Source organism: Hippocampus guttulatus, chromosome 21, assembly GCF_054856545.1.
Source record: "Hippocampus guttulatus isolate MCC_2025c chromosome 21, RoL_Hgut_1.0, whole genome shotgun sequence".
NCBI classification, from domain to species: Eukaryota; Metazoa; Chordata; class Actinopteri; order Syngnathiformes; family Syngnathidae; genus Hippocampus; species Hippocampus guttulatus.
This window is the reverse complement of record NC_141281.1, coordinates 5,753,494-5,773,676: the sequence shown is the minus strand read 5'-3', so window position 1 is coordinate 5,773,676 and position 20,183 is coordinate 5,753,494. Positions and strand designations below refer to the sequence as shown.

The 20,183-nt window shown below is 44.0% G+C and overlaps 1 protein-coding gene across 9 annotated transcripts; it reads left to right on the top strand.

Moving 5' to 3' along the window:
- The first annotated feature begins 2,080 nt into the window (after positions 1–2,080).
- On the top strand, positions 2,081–19,399 carry pfkpa (phosphofructokinase, platelet a). 9 transcript variants are annotated; one of them, XR_015098971.1, is made up of 23 exons: positions 2,081–2,311; positions 4,756–4,829; positions 5,386–5,463; positions 5,710–5,899; positions 6,367–6,532; positions 6,613–6,657; positions 6,742–6,850; positions 7,860–7,955; positions 8,282–8,377; positions 9,079–9,171; positions 9,507–9,632; positions 10,039–10,103; positions 10,361–10,430; positions 11,048–11,194; positions 12,262–12,332; positions 12,436–12,523; positions 14,160–14,312; positions 15,011–15,175; positions 15,347–15,408; positions 15,515–15,626; positions 16,121–16,526; positions 17,210–17,315; positions 18,217–18,243. XR_015098971.1 is itself a non-coding variant. In XM_086101689.1 (23 exons), exons 1-23 carry the CDS (start codon positions 2,218–2,220, stop codon positions 18,371–18,373), a joined length of 2,520 nt encoding a protein of 839 aa, XP_085957815.1. In that variant the 5' UTR covers positions 2,081–2,217; the 3' UTR covers positions 18,374–19,399. The 9 variants fall into 9 exon arrangements, 8 of the variants coding, with proteins under 8 accessions (XP_085957815.1, XP_085957808.1, XP_085957809.1 ...); XM_086101689.1 differs by lacking the exon at positions 7,860–7,955 and adding an exon at positions 13,329–13,481 and having other exon boundaries at positions 16,121–16,220; positions 18,217–19,399; XM_086101682.1 differs by having other exon boundaries at positions 16,121–16,220; positions 18,217–19,399.
- Positions 19,400–20,183: the final 784 nt, after the last annotated feature.

Sequence of the window (20,183 nt, the reverse complement as noted above, 5' to 3'; positions counted from 1 at the left end):
CAAATTGTATTAAAATGGTGCAAACCATTGTTGACCAGAATATATTCAATGCCCACTGAAAGAGAGTAGATAGAAGCCATTGATTAAAAGTCCTCAAAAAATAGAATGTATACTGTACTTGGTTTATTTTCCTCCCCCTGGATCAGACCAACTGTGTAAACTGTATCTCAACATAAACGACTAATCTGAACGACAACTCCAAGCCAATAAGCAAACAATCAATGTGAGCCGGTTGCACAGTCCAAGTGAAATTGGGACATGATTTCCCTCGGGACACAAGTTACAACGGCACAATGCATGCCAGACCAGGTTATTGGCGCTCAATTACAAGCAGCAAATGCCATTTGGAAACAAGTAAGGTTATCCGTTGGCAACTGGGACAGGTTTCATTCCTGTCAATATGGTCAGAAGGAGATACAGCTACATAGCATACCGGCATGCAGGAAGACCGTGGCAGCGATTTATTGACATCGCTCAGCTTTGACATTCATGAAATGTATTACCGTTGCCCTTGTCCATGTGGCTAATTGGCTAATTACCTCAGCGGAAGATGAAATTTACTGGGCGCAGTCCTTACTTCTTCAGGATGACCCAACACATACAACCACATTCTACACCACTTGCCCTTCGTGTTGCTGGAGCCTATCCAAGGTGACTTTGGGGGAGAAGCTACGTACACCCTGAACTGGTCGCCAGTCAATCGCAAGGCGCATACTTGAATGGATAAACAGTCAGTCGCGCTCACATTCACACACCACTGACACTTTATAGTTGTCAACAATGCAATGTGGAAGCTGGTAGAAATGATAAATCACAAGGCCGCCCATCATTAAAACAAACATTTAAAACCTTTGCTTGTAGTTTCATGAGTGTACGCTACGCTATAAATAAAAGATAAAGGTATGACTTTTTGATTGAAAAAAAAGATCTATCGTTCATATTTTTTTCATGACAATTACTTTTCAACAGTGCTGTGAGATGTATAACTTGTCATAAATTCCATTTGAAATGCCCTCCATTTGGATTGCAGGGGCTGCACTTACTTTGGGTGAAGTTAGTAAATTCAGTGGCTTCTCATAGCCATAAAAAATGCTGGAGAACATTAAATTCTCTGTTTTTTAAAAGTGTAGAGGTGAGAAAACCCGCGTCTTCACTCACGCAAAATTGTGGAAAACAACACCATCTATAGGCTAGAAAAATAAAATGCAAAGCTAAATTCAGGGGGGGGGGGGGCGAACACCATTATTCACCCGGCAAACGTGGCGCTTTTCAGATTCAAGGTTGTGGTGTGCTGACATCTTGCGGTAAAACGACTGTAACTGCAACTAATCAAGTCTCAGGAGTCTTAGCAGAAGAACACAGTGAATGAACGCTGAAACGATGCAATAAATAGAAAAGATTAAATATTCTACATTCAGTAAAAAAAATGGTGACATGGTTTGGTTGACATCGCTAAACATATCTGGTTCAACACTGTATGACATAAAATACATTTTATTTGCAGTGCACCATATTGAGGTGTGCATTAAATGAATAAGGTAACCTAAGTCCTGTCTCGTTTTTTGATACCTCTCAGTGGTCATACAACTCTGTTTTGGCTGACTGGGTCGTGCAGCTGCACAGTGCAAGGTGCACCGAACGGATGACTGAAGAAATAAAAAAATAAAAATGTTCATAGCTTTCAAGAGATCCAAGGGGCACACGTGGACTGCAACCGTAATAATAGTACAAAAGTTGACATAATAAAGACGTTTTCCTGTTATTCATGTTAGTAATACATGTTAGTAGTCATGCATTCATGTCGATATCGGGACGTGAAAGACTTCGCTTTCAGTCGATTTTTATTTCTGCTTCAATAAAGGTTTTTGATTGAATGAATTCGCGTTCTTGCGGAATATGACTACGATGGCCAATAGAAACGTTGCTGTCATCAAGGATCGTCAAAGTCACCGCAAACGCAATCCGAAGAGCCTTCTTTGCATTGGTTTACACGCCAAAGAGGAGGCTCGACTCGAAATGCGATTGGCCGACATAAGGGCCACTCACCACCACTGTCATTCAAGCTATGCGAGTGAGCAAATAGATGCGGAACAGGGAGAAGGAGAGGGGGCGGTAGTCTGCTGCCCTTCACGGTCATTTCTGCACAATTGCATAAAACCGTGGCCATCTCGTATTATTATCATCGGTTGTATCGGAATATAAGTATCAACCGTGAAGATGGCACAGTCAGACACCAAGAAGATATTCTTTGAGAACCTCTCTGGAGCAGGAAAAGCCATCGCGGTGCTGACTAGCGGAGGGGATGCTCAAGGTACTGTCTAGGATACAGTGCAGTGACACTTGTATCAAATATGACACCGTAGTCATATTAAACCAACTGTTAAAACACACCCCATTCAATGATGGAATTACTTGCCGATTCTTTTAATCTGCAGATCAAGTATTGCGCAGCGGCAAAATATAACGATTGCGTTCACTCATTCATTGAAGTAATCCACCGGAGAGCGCGCTAACGTGACATATCGTGCTATTGTTGACATTTTTTTCCCTTGCCGTGACGCACAGTGACAGCTCAGGGGATTTCAAGGTCGTGCAATATTTACGCTTACGAAGCAGTCATAAATGACAGCTCGATTTCAAGCATTTTCAACGATTACGGTTATGGCGATGGACGGGGCCGCGGAAAATAGTGGATTGTTGTGGTCGCCCTCTTCCAGTCATACATACATACACATCAACATTTTCCGAACCGCTTGATCCTCACTAGGGTCGCGGGGGGTGCTGGAGCCTATCCCAGCCGTCTTCGGGCAGTAGGCGGGGGACACCCTGAATCAGTTGCCAGCCAATCGCAGGGCACACAGAGACGAACAACCATCCACGCCCACACTCACACCTAGGGACAATTTAGAGCGTCCAATCAGCCTGACATGCATGTTTTTGGAATGTGGGAGGAAACCGGAGCACCCGGAGAAAACCCACGCAGGCCCGGGGAGAACATGCAAACTCCACACAGGGAGGCCGGAGCTGGAATCGAACCCGGCACCTCTGCACTGTGAAGCCGACGTGCTAACCACTGGACTACCGGGCCGCCCTACACATCAACAAAATAGTAAAAATAGCAAAGTCAAGATCGAGGGGTTTGCAGCAGAAGTCCCTTGAGGTTCGCAGTCCCCGAGTGGGCCTGTTGTGGAATGACCTCATCCTGTGTACGTGATGTGCCGCAGACGACTCGGCCGCTTCTCTGCTAGGTTTGCTGACGTCAGAGAGGAAACCCTGATCACGTGGTCAGTGGCTCGTCTCCCTGATACCGTAACTCTTCCATTTAACTGTAACTAATGAAGTCCCAAGCGGAACATATGAGCATGTAACAATACATTTGTAAAAAAAATCAAACAGTAAAAGCTTGTTATATGGCACATTTCCCCCCCGAGTTCTGTTAATCATCATGATATAGTGCATGTGGTTTTTCAGATTACTTCCCCTAAATACCACCAATGGGTAATATCTTGCTTCTCTAAATCTGCTGTGTCATCACTATTGGCGCTTTCAAATGAACAAAGTAGAACGTATATTTGCTTTCAAATGTTCGAGTTTGTTCGACAAATTATTAATCCGGTTCAGATACCTGAAAAATATACCAAAGTACAGTTAAGTTATTTGTACTTTGTTAACTTCCCACCCCTGGACATTGGATTTGAACTGTATCTGCAGTGCAGCAAACGTAATCCTCGGAGACAACAGTTGCAGTGTGTTGCTGATGAGTTGCTCACAGCCCTTTCCCTTAGTTGGCCGGAAAAAAAAAGAGGCTATGCATGCCTGACAAGAGCTGAACGCCAGTGTCAGAAGGCATTATGTCGCAGCGGCTTGGTCCTTTCACTCACTCTGCACCAGAAAGTGTCATCCATGCATAATGAGAAACCCTAACCTACTATTTGAATTACAGGATATGGTGACTGGGTTTCCCACAGCGCTTGAACTATCTGATTTCTCCTTTTCTGTCCCGTACTGCCTATATTTGACTCAATGTTGCTTAGTTACAACAGCACGAGCCAATTCTTGGTGGGAAAACTTCCCGCCTCGTTTTTTATTTCCGACACTCATCCGCTTTTCCTGTGGGGCTGCTGTGGGTTGAAACCGTTCAATTTCCCTCGCAGTGTTTGTCAAACCTGCCATTGACATGCAAGGCACAGAAACGGCATCTAAATGGTGACTGAGTTCATTTGGATTGGCCACAAAAGCAGTAGCTCAGAGACTGTCGGAGGAGCACGCAAGCATTTTGACCAAACATGGTAGCTTGCCAAGACAAAAATATCCTCGAAAAACACGCCGAGGACAGATCGTGCGCTGGGCAATATAAGAAGTGTTGCTCTGAAATATCAACTCACTCTTTACATTACACTGTATCATGGAGGCAATTCAAAAAGCCCAGGTTCGGTTCAAGAATCGTAAGCGAAGGTATTTTTCGTGCTGCGTCGGAGCAGTTGTTTAAGCCAATTTAAAGACTGTTACAATTTATAGCATTTTGGGGTTACGGAGGCACAGTGCAGTGTTTTGCTTTTGAAAAGCAATAAAGTTTGTTTGTTTTTTCTTCTTTCTTCTTTCTACCCAAATTCTTGCTGCTGTAGGCCGTACATTTCCCCAGTGTGGGACAAATAAAGGATATCTTAATCTTAAAGATGATATGAGACATTTTTGCCACTGAGGTTGATGACAGTGTATTGATGTGCTATGTTTTTTTTTTTTTTCATGTTTCAGGGATGAATGCAGCCGTGCGTGCTGTGGTTCGAATGGGGCTATATGTGGGAGCAAAGGTTTATTTCATTCGGGAGGTGAGTCGGTGCTGCTTGAATGTATCTATCCCTTCTCTGGTCTGTCAAAAGGCGACACCAAGTTGTCTGATTTGTCGAGGAGCGGGTCACCAGTTTCCTGTCACGCAGGAGGCCGCGTTCGGCACACACAGCCTTTGTTCCCAACAGTCTGTGTGTGTGTGAGACGGGCCTCCTTGCTCAGCATTTGTTATATAACCGACTTGATGCCTTGTTTAAAAGATTTCCTCCACCCAGGTACTCAGACCTCATGTTAAGGCCTCTGCAGAAGGCTGTGCAAATAGAGCGCTTACATTTTAAGGCGATCTGGACCTACCACAGACCATCCAGGAAAATGTTCTGTGGACACATGAAACCAAAATATGTTTTGTTTTGTTTTTCCTACCCGCATGTACCGTACCGTACAACTGCATTGGCTTACATTTGGCTTGATATACACTGGCTGGCCACACCGACGTCTAATCTTACAGTTGGCAGTGTTATTTGTTTCACATTTTAAATGAGCGCGTGTTCGGAAAGATGTCCTTGTAGCTCAACTTTACATTTTGTTTTTCATCAGGGGTATCAAGGTATGGTGGATGGTGGGGAGAACATAACAGAAGCTACATGGGAAAGTGTGTCCAGCATGCTTCAAGTGGTAAGTCGACACAATGGGAAATGCAAATGGTTCATTTCATCTGTATGGACCAGATAAGAAGACGTAAATACCAATGACATGTTTGACAAGTGTTGTCCTTATACCGGATGACAGAGCACTCGTGTTTGCATTAGCAACAAGGGAGCAAAGAAAAGGCATGAGCTAAAGATTCAAGTCATGTTTTCTGCCAAAGTCCTCCAAAGCCATGCACTCATTCTGACTACAAAGTGATGTTTTTTTTTTAAGGGTGGGACGGTCATTGGCAGTGCCCGCTGCAAAGACTTTCGCACGCACGAAGGACGCCTGAAGGCCGCTCTCAACTTGGTGAAGCTCGGCATCACCAACCTGTGTGTGATCGGTGGAGACGGCAGCCTGACGGGAGCCAACCTCTTCAGGGAGGAATGGAGTGGACTGCTCGCGGAACTGGTCGAGCAAGGTCCTGAAGCAGACACATTTTTCCCATTCAAATGAAATGAAATGAAATCCCCCTTCGTTCTTTCCCTTACCCCGCAAAACACCCGCATCGTATTCATGGCTTTAATAAAGGCAAATAGCAATGTACTGTAACATGTCAATCTCAAAAGCTTGCTTATCACTCAGGTTTTGGCTTCAACTCGGAGCAAAAAAATAATTGACCAAGCAGCTGCTCACAATTCGAAAAGTTTAAGCACTTACAAGTCGAGGTACCTTTGCATAATGTATACAGCATATTCTGTCAAGGAAAATATATTGTACCTGCATAAGAAGCAGACTAACCCCAATGATATTCAGCATTCTTCTTGAACTCAGCAGTTTCCACAGCTCAGAGCTACGTAGCTTATTGTGACAACAAACTCTTTTAGAAATCCGCTGGAAAAGATGGCGGGACGTTTCAGTTGACCACGGCGTGCTTCTCCTTTTCAGGTTCTATCGAGCAGCAGTCGGTTCAGACCTATTCCGCCCTTCACATCGTCGGTATGGTGGGCTCCATTGATAACGACTTCTGTGGAACCGACATGACAATCGGCACCGATTCTGCTCTGCACCGAATCATTGAGGTGGTGGATGCAATCATGACAACCGCACAGAGGTGAGAGCTGCTTGTGTGCATTTTTGATGGTGCATTGAATTAAGTTTTGAGGTTATCTTGTCACTTGTGTTGTTCTTCAGTCACCAGAGGACATTTGTTTTAGAAGTCATGGGCAGACACTGCGGGTAAGATTTGATCCTGTTAGTGGCACATTCCCCTGTGACAATTCATCAAGCCCACGAACTCTGTCATCGTGTGTGTTATTGTAGCTACCTGGCCTTGGTTAGTGCCCTGGCATGTGGGGCTGACTGGGTGTTAATCCCCGAGATGCCTCCGGAGGATGGCTGGGAAGAGAAGATGTGCCAAAAACTGTCTGCGGTAACACTGCGTTTAGTTGCTCCCACACGTTAAGGATTGCAACACACTTAACTCAAATATATGTTTTTAAAATTTTCATCTCAATTTATTCTCGATTAATCTCAATTCTTTCCAAGCGTGTTGTCCCGCCTTTCATCCTGCAACACCGCCTCAGGTTGTGGCATAATAAAAGGCCCGAGTGAAGCTTTATCACAATCTCTGGTTAAAGTGTTTATTGAAGATAATGCGCAGATATTAGAGTGGCTTTTTATTGTGAGGAACACACGATCATGTTATGATCCTGTACTTCGGGGGTGTTCAAACTTTTTCGTTTGAGGGCGGCATACAGAAAAACGGACGGATGAAAGGGCCACATTAAACTTTGCCAACTTTTTGAAACGCGCCAAAGCAAGTCAAGAAAGCAATTATTTATTGTTTGTGTGGTCGAGTTAATTTCATCAGCTTGCTGAGAAAGGTGTGAAGGAAAATAGTTGAAGTTGAAGTTTTTGGGGTGGCCAACCACCTTCTATTTTGCAGAATAGATCCGAATTCCATCCCCACATTCAGAACCAACAAAAGAAAAAACTGTAGTAAGGTGACCATGTCTTCGAATATACAGTACATTAACACAAAAAAATAATTTTTTGTCATATCGCGGGCTGCTGAAAGATGGGTGGCGGGCCGCAAATACCCCCGGCCATAGTTTGGACACCTCTGCTGTACTTTATCTTTCACTTGCCAGATGGATGACTTAGTCAAGTCCAAGTATTTAGAATTGCATAATACATTTGCAAATTTAATCACATTTGAAATCAACACAATGTGACCGATTGTTTGCATGTAGAACATTTCTCATATTTTACTGACATTCATGGAATATTGGATACAAAGAAAATGCATATATACATTCTATAATTCAGAGTTTAGTACTTTGCACTACCTTAGTCCATTTGGTCCGATGTCCTTGTTCTATCCATGTTTGAATGTATTTTTCTGCTTCTGAAGAATTGATGTTGTCGTTATGATGCAGACCCGTTCCAGGGGCACAAGGCTGAATATAATCATAGTGGCAGAAGGAGCCCTTGATAGACACGGGAAGCCCATAACATCTAGTATTGTCAAGGATGTGAGTACATGAAGTCAAAGAAAGGGGAAGCCAGAAGCATGGAGCCATGACAAGCCAAATATGTACCGTGTCCCATGATTAATGGTATCAATATATCGGAAAGAAAGTCGACACTCTGCGGTTTGACCAAGCCCGCAATCACAAGAGGGCAAAGCGGCGAGTTAGGCAGGATATTGCTCGTGAGAATGAGCAAACAGCTTCGCAAACCGTCGGCGCCGCCGGAGCCGACGACACAACACGCCGTCTGGTCCCCGTGCTTCTGAAAGCCCGCGTCGCAGCCGCGTTCACAATTTTTCTGTCATGCTGTGTCTCCGCCGCACTTGTAGAATCGAGCAGGGATGAAAAGGCTGAATATCATAATAGTAGCCGAAGGGGCCATTGACCATAACAACAAGCCCATTACTACTGACTGTATTAAGGACGTAAGTACAGTGTGGCGCGTTCCATCCTTTGACCTCCGACTGCCTCCTACGTGACCTCTCCTACTTTGTTGCTGCCCTGGTGTGGCTTTGACTTTGTCGCTGTGTTTCTGGAATGCTCTGTCCGACACTCTCGTAGGGTAAGGCCCCTTTCACAACTGTCGCTACTACGACAGCTGCTAATCGTATTCTTACCACTGCATTATGGCACCACTGAACACGTGTAAAATGTAGCGGCTTTAATACAAAACAACGATCCACATTCTTGTTGGCTTTTTGTTTTGGTTCTGTGAGACGTATCCCTGACCTTGCACTATTATTCTTTTGTGTACCGCACCCAAATATGTGTTTTAAAGTTTGATGTGGAGTTCAAGACCTTGCCCCCCCCCTCCCCCCCCACGCCCTGCACATGACTAACATGACTGAAAAATTAGAATGGCTTGCCTGTGCTTTGCTGTTTCCCCTTCTCTTCAGTTTTTTTATTATTATTGTTATTATTTTTTTAAATTGTGTTCTGTTTCAGTGCCCGTGTTTGTGTTGTTGCGTAATGAACTATGTATTGCTTATTTATAAAAATATCTATAATTCTAAAGATTTTTAGATACAATTTGACGTCAATAATGTGGGCATTTTATTGGCATGCGCCGTTTCAGGAGTCAGTATGTTCGCGATGACGGCTTAATTTCTGCATTTCGTACTTCCAGCTTGTTGTCAAGTGTTTGGGTTTCGACACGCGAGTGACAATCCTGGGTCACGTGCAGCGAGGAGGCACCCCTTCTGCTTTTGATCGTATCCTGGTATGTTGACTGCATCCGTAGCAGCCCCATCTTGTTCCGCCATTTTTTTTATGCTCAACCGGAAATCCGGCCCACTGCCGCTCACAAGATCAACTTCATGTTCAGCTTTTCTCAGAACTCCTCATTGGAGAGTCAGAGGATCGGTCTCAACGGGGCATTATCGATTTAATCCAAGTGCGTCTGAGGAGAAGTCACCTCAGGTTGCACGTTAAACCCACGAACAGTAGTCCAGTTCCCGTAATAAGAGCAACGATAAACTTTTGGCGGCAATATGAATAAGAAAAAAAGCAAAGTGTTGATTCTGCAGCGTCACCGTTTATTATCTGTTCACGCAGGCCAGCCGAATGGGTGTGGAGGCTGTTCTCGCCCTGCTGGAGACCACAGCCAATACGCCAGCCTGCGTGGTGTCTCTGTGCGGCAACCAATCAGTGCGCTTGCCTCTGATGGAATGTGTACAGATGGTAGGTGGTAGATTGATCTGGCAACGCGGTTCGACGTTGACAATAAAGACGAGCTTTAATTGCACCGATAATGGCCGCACACTCAACAGTGATGGCGCATCCCGTTGCGCGTGGCGATGTGCCGTTCGAGAGGCATTTGTGTCCGATTCAGAATGATCCAAAGCCGATGGCAGAGTTTCACTCAGTGAGAGGGACTGAGCAACAAAACTTTTTATCGTTGCGCTTCTTCACCCTTGAGTTTCATTGCATTTCTTGATACTTGGTAGACTTGAGATGGAAAACATTTGGGTGATGACTATTTTGGTTTCTACCTGCATTCATTCGATTTGTCATCATTTGTTTGTTGGAGAAAACATGTTTTGCACCTGACTTTGTCATACGTTTGAATGACCGCCTGCCGTTTCAGACTCAAGAGGTGCAGAAGGCGATGGATGAGAAAAAGTTTGAAGAAGCAGTCAAGCTCCGTGGCAGGTAAGACAATCGTTCCGACCTCGGCTCACTTATGGCCAAGACAAAACAGTTTTGCATTTACGAGCTCATAGAGACAAATGGAGCTAAGTGTGTGCATCAACGCAAATGGATAAGGCACCTTTGACGAGACAATAATAAATAATCATAAACCTTATTAAGGCTGGAATATTTCCCCTTTTCAACTGGAATGGGCTCCATATTTCCCGTCGCCCTGAACAAGCTAAGAATTTCTTTGTGTGTGTTTTTTTGAACTGCAGGAGTTTTGAGAACAATCTGAAGACGTACAAATTGCTGGCTCATCGTAAACCGGAGTCTGAACTGCCGACTGTGAGTCACAACAATTTTTTTCCCGACCTGATATGCAGTTACTGCTAACTCCAAACGCAATTAAAGCACGTTTTCAGTCAAGTGCTTGTCACACACATAATTATCAAGTCAGATGTCGCGCTCTGCGAGAAGAGCGAGGATATCTCAGCTGCAGTGGTATAAGACCTCTTTGGTCCATGCTGAGGGCTGACTGTGCTCATCTCCCCGATGGGCTGTTGCAGCCTGCCGCTGTGCCTCGCTGCGGAGGCAGCTTTGGACAGAAAATCTGTGAAATGTGCAGGCAGGGCGGCCCGCCTCATGCTGTGGCGCTCCCATCAGGGGCACTCGTGCAGCTGTGGAAACGATCAAGACAGTCGGAGCGTGTACCTCGGAGCAGAACACGACGCGTTTATTGATTCCTTCTCCAGCGCCTGGCGCTTCACTGTTGCAACAAACCGAGCGAACTTGCTGATCCACCGTAGCTCCAGATGTCGCGTTTTTGAAATGTTTGAGAAGCCGTCGATGACAAGCGGCTTTGTTTCCGATGATGATGATGATTCCCCATTGCGGGACAAATAAAGGATATCTTATCTTATCTTATGCTCATGGGGTGTTTGCGGTGATTCTTCTGTCATCAGAGCAACTTTAATGTGGCGGTGTTGAATGTGGGCGCCCCCGCGGCAGGCATGAATGCGGCCGTCCGTTCAGCTGTCAGGGTGGGCATCTCGGAGGGCCACAAAATGTTTGCCGTCAATGATGGTTTTGAGGGCTTCTACAAAGGTCAGGTAAGTTTAGTGCTGCGGCACTCATTTATTTCCTCGTAATCCACGCCATCACAATCACACTACATTTTACGGTTAAATCGCACATTGCGTTCAAAATGGTCCATTCCCCGCCCCTATGCAGACCCGTTACACAACGTAGGCCTGTATTTTGCCAGCTTTTTTGTTCTGCTTCAACTGAATCTGTTGTAGTTGTAAATTTGTCCAATAGAGGTCCTCGTAGAGTAACATACTGGCTGCCATTGTGTGGTGAAATATGAAAACATCAGGATTTTTTTTTTAAACCAAGTTAACAAGTAAACAGAAAAAGTAAAAATGTACAGAATTATTGAGGTGATTAAGTACACTGGTCAACAAATGTTTACCGCATTTTTCAGTCAGAGAGGCAAGTACATTTTTAATTTATACGCTGATAATCATAATATACTATGATGACTAATATGACTGATGTGCTAGAAAAAAATGAAAGACATTTTTTAAAATCTACATCAAAAATATGTTGAGGGGCACATAAAACCACCTCTGATTAAAAAACAAAACTGTTATCTGTCTTCATTTTTCTCTCTGGGCTGTAATCCGGTAAACGTTTTTTGTCTGTTCCCTGACTGTTTAAGATGGTTTCTCAACTCTCTTTTTTTTTTTTTTTTTTTAAAATCCTGTCCTGACCTTTTCACAATCACTAACCTTAATTCCCTAGACAGCCAACTCCGGCTGATTCAAAGGCCAGCACATAATGAACAATGTGGCCATTTATCTTCACCCAAACTGTCTCCAATACCACTGGTTAGTTAAACATCCCTTGTGCACTCGGTGCTATCTGGAAACTGGCTGCTCCAATTGACCCAAAGAAAATGAGACCGGCAGGGAGTAATAGATTTCTTTTCCTTCTTTTCCTCCCCTTATGGAAAAAGAAAGTGTGCCAGAAAATCCCTTTTCATTTAACATTGAGACCCCCCCCCCCCCCCCCCCAAGGAGGAAATGTTTGATCTGCCACAGACTGCAGCAATCAGAAGGACAAAAGTCATCGAAGTAACTTGTTAAAGCACGTGTTGCTCCTGTCTTCCCGTCAGATTAAGGAGATTAAATGGTCTGATGTTGGAGGATGGACAGGACAGGGGGGATCGCTGTTGGGAACTAAAAGGTAAGGTCACCATTACCTGTGCAACTCTTTCGATGCTGAGGCATGCAAATTGGCGGATTCAAGTGTCGTTACGGCAGCAAACTTGGCCTGTTTTCCTTCTTAGAACACTCCCTGCAAAGCATGTTGGCAAAATTGCCGAGCAGATGCGAACTCACAACATAAATGCACTGCTGGTAATTGGTGGATTTGAGGTATGTTGCAAGCATCCTTTGTACTCTGAAGATTACCAGCAGCCTTTTTATTATGGCATGAATTATTGTTTAGAATATATAGAGGATTTGAGTTAGGAGTGTGGTCAAGCAAAATAACCTCGTACCTCAAGACATCACTTAGGCATTTTTAGTGTCTGTTCAATTGCTTTTTTCAAGGACCCTTTTAATTTGAAATGACAGTTGAGTCAAGATGTTTGAGAAAGCTGGGGTGTAAGGTCGAAGGCTCTTGCAGTTTATGATGATGTTGATTATTATTATTACTACCTCTACAATCAATTTCTCAAAACGCAAAGTGTTTTATTATTTCTGTGGTAGTGTTCATTCCCATCAGTCCTTGCCTTTTACCACTTTTGTATTCATGTTCATTTTCAAACATTCAACGTGGGACTTCATTTCAAGAGAACTAATCATAGTGACAATTAACAGTTCATGTTTGCTATAGTTGTTATTTCGTTTCATACTATCCTGTCAGTGTCCGTTGCTTTTTTTTTTTTCTCTAACTGATATGTTGGCAAGTACTGTACTATACAGTATATTGTGTGTACCGAGATGCATTTGTGTGTATAATGCAGAGACTCAAATGTACGTAGAGTGGTATCTGTCTTTTTCGCTGCTTTCCGTTGTGATAGGCTTGGCTCCTCCCTTTGGCACATTTCCTCCGCATTTGTCCTTTCCCTTCCTCGTGGCAAGTAGCACCCACTCAAACCACCCCGCCCCCCACACCCAACCCGGCAAAAAGCGCCACCCGGCGCAAACACTAAAGCACTTGGCTCTGCCCTTGCAGGCCTTCCTGTCGCTGCTGGAGTTGTTAACGGCGCGCGGGAAGTATGAGGAGTTCTGTGTGCCCATGGTCATGGTCCCGGCCACGGTCTCCAACAATATACCGGGCTCAGACCTCAGCATTGGAGCTGACACAGCTCTGAATGCCATTACTACTGTAAGTCATGGGCCTGGCCACTAGAGTAGCTGCGCAGGACACAAATACACTTAAAACACACACCTTTGCACTCTCCGCACTTGTTGGAAGAATCTCCCGCTCGGAAAACGTTCCTATCAAGGCACTCGTCATTCGCCAGGTAAGGAGTACAGTGGGGGCTACAACCGGGCTCTCCCGCAATTGCATCCAAAATGGGGGTTGAACAGCATGCCTACGCTGCGGACTTGGCTCTCAATGCACGCGCCATGCCAATTTTTATAATCCATCTGCCCAATTCCATCAGAAATTCCCATCGAGATTATGATGTGGGAGGTCTTGATGCCACCGTCTGCCATTTTCTCGTCTGTTTCCCTCCCTCATTGCGTATTCCGATTGTATCAAAGCTCGCCCGGTCCATCCTCCCATGATACATCGGTTGCGGCCGTCAGCTTGTTTCTGATGGTTCCGCACGTCACGCTCCGTTCAGCTCACGTCTTCTGGTGTAGTTGGACATTTCATTTCTCTTTTCCCGCTCTTCATTCTCCATGTTTGTTCATTCCTGTCCGTGTTCACGCCGTGCTAAAAAGGGCAATCGCACGGGAAGAGCCGGAAGGGCAGATACCCTCTCGGAGACTTGAGAGGGACGTGCCTGTCGGGTGGCTCTAACACACGTACTGTATTTAAATGCTGCCGCTTCAGGCGCTTGAGAGTCTGCTGCAGCTGTATGAGGCACGCGCTACCTATGAGGACTTTTGCATCCCGATGTGTATGCTGCCCGCCACCATAAGTAACAATGTTCCGGGTACAGACCTAAGTATTGGTGCAGACACGGCGCTCAATGCTATCGTGGAGGTAAGGCCGGTCCATCCGTCACAACACCATGTACAGATGATGACAAGAGGATGCAAATGATATGACTCTTTTTTTTTCAACGGTGATTCAATCATTCATGTTTGCAATCTGACATGGTTTCTTTTAAGGCGGGATGCCTGGAAATAGCGAATCGATTCCAAAGGCTGGGTTTGAAAGAAGAGCGAGGCTATTGCTTTGGAATAGATTTCTTGCGCATATGACATACAATTACCGTAGTTGTATTTCTGGCCAGGAAATATTGTCTTAGACAGACGGAGGTTTAATCATGCACCAGTCTTGTTTTGAATCAAAGCATGTTGGCATGAACATCTGTCGACTAAATCTGCAGACCGTTTACCTGCATAACCGCAGCGATGAACCGCCTTTGGAATATTCTCTCAATTTTATTTCATGTTTGTTTGAGTCTCGTTCGGTTCTTGGCCCTTAAAAATCATGCGTGCAGAACGATCGCTTTACATGACCGCAAAAAAATATTTCGTATATTAGAGCTGGTGTAATTCACACACCATCATCGGCCAACATTAGTCCTTAAAAAACAGGACAGATGGAACAGTATTGTGATGATGCCCACTAACATATTTAACAGCAGCAATATTTAATTCGGGGTAAGGCTCTGAGTTAACGACTATTGCTCATTAATAAACGACCATGTAACATTGCATATCCGCACGTATCAGACTTGCGACCGCATCAAGCAGTCGGCCAGCGGGACAAAGAGGCGCGTGTTCATCATCGAGACCATGGGGGGCTACTGCGGCTACCTGGCTACCGTCGCGGGCCTCGCTGCCGGTGCGGACGCCGCGTACATCTACGAGGAGCCCTTTGACATCAGGGACCTGCAGGTGACCCATCGTCTCCCTCCGAGCACACCCTGATTCATTCTTCGTATGCATTTTGGTCTGATCGTGCAAAACGTCGCATTTTCATATTCATTTTGAATCGGCTTCAAGCCAAGAGCATTCACAGATTTGCTCTTGTGTCGTGATGCATTCCATTTCTTCTTCCTCCCACAGGCTAATGTTGAGCACTTGACGGAGAAAATGAAGACAAGCATTCAACGAGGTTTGGTGCTCAGGTATTTAAAACTGTCATCACGCAATCAAAGAAAACTAAAGTCGTTTAAATATTCAAAAAAAAAATCATGCACCCAAACGACCTGATTTTTTTCCCCCCCCTGTTAGAAATGAGAACTCTAATGACAACTACACCACAGACTTCATCTACCAGCTGTACAGTGAAGAAGGCAAGGGTGTGTTTGACTGCAGGAAGAATGTGCTGGGGCACATGCAGCAGGTGGGCTCTCAACTTGCCTTTTGACTGAGCATCGCCACAAGTGCGCATAGAGGAACGGAATATCTTCCTTTGCTCACAGATGGGCTTTGTTTTGTTTTGGTCTGGTTCCGCGTCTTGAGATTAGCGCAGATAAAACTGGATCAAACACGCTTTTGATGAATCCCAGAAGAGACATTGGCTTTTCTCTGCAGCAAGCGAGGCGATACAGGAAACAAAATAATAAAGCGCATTGGGGAATTAGGTCCGCAACTAAGAACTGCATACATCCATTTAAATATGGAATACAGAGGCGGGAGAGTTGTTGTTGTCTGATGCGCCATTAGCTTCTTTTGTTTCCTCTTCCTCTGCTGTGATTCCGCAGTGGAAGGGGCATCGTGTAAACCTCCAAATATAAATGAACACAACCAATGGAATTCTGATGATCAATCAATTGTGGATTGCAAATAATTGCTGTGACTAAAAAGGAATGCCTACTCATTCAATGCTTGAAAAAGGGGGGCGCCCCGTCTCCGTTTGACCGAAACTTTGGGACCAAGATCTCAGCCAAGGCGATGCAGTGGGTCACCAAAAAGCTGGTGGAGACTTTCAGACAAGGTGAGAGCAGAATGTCCTTTCCCTAATTAGAGAAATGATCGATGTCACAGTAGTCGATGTTCCCTCCCCAGTGAGATGTGGTATTCATTGAGATCTGTCATGGAGTCGCTCCACCTGCCATCTTGGTGTATTTGTAGTCGCTCAAGACGAAATTATTTAGCGATCATTTATTTATTTTTATATACAGTTAGTATGATGCGTTTTAAAGCACCACATGAATTCAAGTTCCATCTAAAGTCCAGGTGTGTCTCTTTTTTTGTTGTTTTATCTATTTCATATTCGCGTGGTGGATGACATAAGATGAAGGTAACTGTATGTTTTTTATTTTATTTTTTTAAGCTGGCTCCATGACATCTTCCTCTTTTTAGCTCCATGTCTTTGTCAGTTTGCCCCATCCGTTACGCTACCATGTCAACCACCATCGCCGCCTATTGCAGTTTCCCACCTGCCACTCGATTTCTAGACTCGAATCATAAATGCACCGTACTGGTACATTGCCACATAAGTCACGCTGACACTCATTGACTGACTGCAAGGATCATCACGCTTATTTTCGTCCAGTCTATTCCTTATTGTTTTATTTCTTATTTATGACTCATCTGAATAACTTGACAGCGAACCGTCTATAGCCGTCAATGGCAGTCAGTGATTTAGGCTTTTGTCAACCGCTGCATATTTATAATTTGTAATGAATCAATTATTCAATGGAAGACTTCTGATGAGTATCCCCCACCCCTCACTAGGCAGTGTACCAATAGGTGTCATGCTTCCGCAATACCTCTTCATCGCTCAAGTTCGAGAACCCCGTGTAACGTGCACATTTGTCGTAGCTTGGCAACCCATTTCCTCAATGTTGCTTTTGTCTCTTTGTAGTCACGTCTGTTGTCTCATCCGTTTCTTTGTCACCGCCGACTGTCTGCCGATGCCTATAAATACAGCAAGGTCTATTTTTGACTTCTGTGATGTTTCCTTTTTTTTCTCCTCTGCAGGCAGAGTGTTTGCTAACACTGAGGACAGTTGCTGCTTGCTGGGAATGCGCCGCAGAGCTCTGATCTTCCAGCCAGTGGTCCAACTTAAGGGGGAGACCGATTTTGTGTGCGTATGGTCGGTCATTTGACCAGTTCAAAGTGCACGACATCAGTCAAAACACTGCATCCAAGCTCCAATTCTCAATTCATAGATTAGTAAAACAAACGAACAAAGAAAACGTGTGTCATATAAAATAGTAATTATTCTTATTTTTAAACCCAGTCAGAAACAGTTGATTTTAATTGATAACATTATTTAAATGACAAAATAAATACATATATGTAAAACTGTTCAATTTAGATACTACCCGTGTGTACGTACACACTATTATTTTTTCAATAAATCAATCCATCGATTATTTAATGATCAAAATGGAAAACTGCATAAACCCAATATGTTTCACTTAAACCAGTTATTAGGGGACCAAAGCAGTTAAGAAATGTAACCATTTTTTACAACTTTCGTGACGATGTAAATTCTCGGTGGGCCTAATTAAAGAATGGAGTGGATCCAATAAAATATTAATGCCTCAAGTCTATATTGCATTTATTTGCCCTTTTATGCCTTTCTTGCGCGACAACCCCAGAAGATAATAGTGAAGGCAAAGAGAAAAGAAATAATGATGACCATCGCTCTGAAAATTTAATTGACTGAGACATCGCTTGCCATCGAGACAAAGGTGGCACAATGGTCTCTTGTTTCTTCTTCTCAGTCCAATATAGCTTGAGGGACAGAAAAACAAAACACAGAACCCAAAATGAAATGCGCTCATCACACATCGTACTCAATGCCTTTTTACACTTCACTTTTACAGTTGAAAATGTTGCATTGAGAAGACTTGTGCGGTGTTTGAATGGGAAAAACTGAATTTACCGTTGTGTAATACGTTTAACCTTTTACTTGGTTATTGACGATAATAACGCAAGCCAGGCAAGTGAAGTGCATCTTTGCTCCCGTCTGTCAACAGTCACAGAATCCCCAAGGAGCAGTGGTGGTTGAAGCTTCGTCCCCTCATGAAGATCCTTGCCAAGTACAAGACCAGCTATGACGTCTCGGATTCAGGGCAACTGGAACACGTCGTACACAACCAACCCAAAGACTCAGACGCTTCTGTGGCCATGTGAAGACGTCCGGTGCTCTTGATGACGGCCCGCAAAGTCCAAGCGTGTGTGTTATTTGAGGTGTGATCTCCACATTTTGCACCAGTAATACCTCACCTTCGAGGCATCCCGATGTGGACGTAGTCATTGACCTGTAACCTAACCTCACAAGTGTTCCTAGTGACAAATGCACATTTATTGTCCTGTCATACACACACACACACACACACACACACACACAAAATGATTTTCCGACGCACATTCGGGATGCTTATTCATGTCATGGTTTGTTTTTAAATTTTGCACTTTCCCTGTCTCGAGTCAAGTGGGCAGGCTCTGCGGCCAGAGCTGCGCAACTACACTGCTAGAAAAACAGATTATACATCTGACAAAAAATAAATAAATATTGGGGATATTGGACTGCGGGGTGGACATTTCAGGATTTAGGCCAAAATTGCATTTCCATCTTTTACAGTTAAGATCAATTTGATGTTCCCGAAACCTTTTGGAACACAGTTGTACAGCGAGAACGGACGAGTTACAGAAAGTCAGAGGTGGACATCCTCAGAAGCGCTCAACGCTCAAACACCTATTGTAAGCTTTGCCCTTCAGCTCCTTATTACAGTGCAGCAACGTTTGCAAAATGTCCTTCAAAGGTCAAGCGGTGGTCAACTTAAGTTCACCTTTCGAGGTTATAACGCATGTATAACGCATTTTACCTTCATCCTGACATGTCATCCCAAAGCTCAATACTGTACCCTTCATTTTTTGTGAGCGGCATCCTGTGTGCCTCTCTGTCTTTATTTGCAAAGAGCGTGAGGCTCTACATGCATGTGAGATGCAGCACTGCTGACAGCGCAAGCAAAGAAGAGTGCTTACCAGGCTTTACACTGAGACCTAATATTTATCTTTTTCACATCAGATTATTTTGTGTTAACATGGGTATGACGTTAATCATGAACTGTGAGCACTGCTGTAGCTGTCTCGGCACAATGCACAAACATGTTAAATGTGAATAAAAATAAATAGTAAGTTGACATGTGTACCCTATTTATTAGTCACTGGCTTTTTGTTCATTTGTTTCTCGTTTATTATCCACTTTTTTTATCCAAGCCCCATTAAATATCTCATTTGTTTCCCGTTAATGAGTCGCTACCCCATCTGTTGTTGTTAAGAATAATTTGATTCAGTGCCGTTACATTACAAAAGGCACTGCAGGCGCAAATACTGCAAACCATAAAAAATAAATAAAATAAAATAATGAAATTAATCGTGACAAAGTTTCCTATACAAATGATACGTGTTGAGCTTTTATCAATTCAATTATTGATATATACAGTCTGTGATGCAGTCGTGCAGAGTTGTACTGCAAGCTGCTGGGAGTTGCTGCTAATGTTTTGCCTCTCAGAAAAATTAAACAAGAATTCATCATCCTCTCTTGGAAGATTGTCACTCTGAGTGTCTGGGCGCAGCTTTAACACCACTGCAAAATATGACCATTCGTAAATTAGGATCTCTCTCTGACAGACCATCCATCCACTTTATGTCTTTTCCACACGAGTGTCATGGGTGATCAAGAACCTTTCCAGCTGACTTTTGGCGAGAGGCGGGATATCAACTGAACTAGTCGCCAGTCAATTGCAGGGTCTCAGGCTATCAATCAAAACAATTTGTGAAGGTGATATTTTGATGATCAAGTGTGTTACTTTTTTTGTTGTTGCTCGACTGTTATGGAGGTTTATTGTAAGAAAGCTTTGGGCCAGGAAGGCACTGGATAGAATGGGTGTACAGGTATTTGCTGTCTTTATTTTGTAGGGAGTAGGGGCAGTTTCAA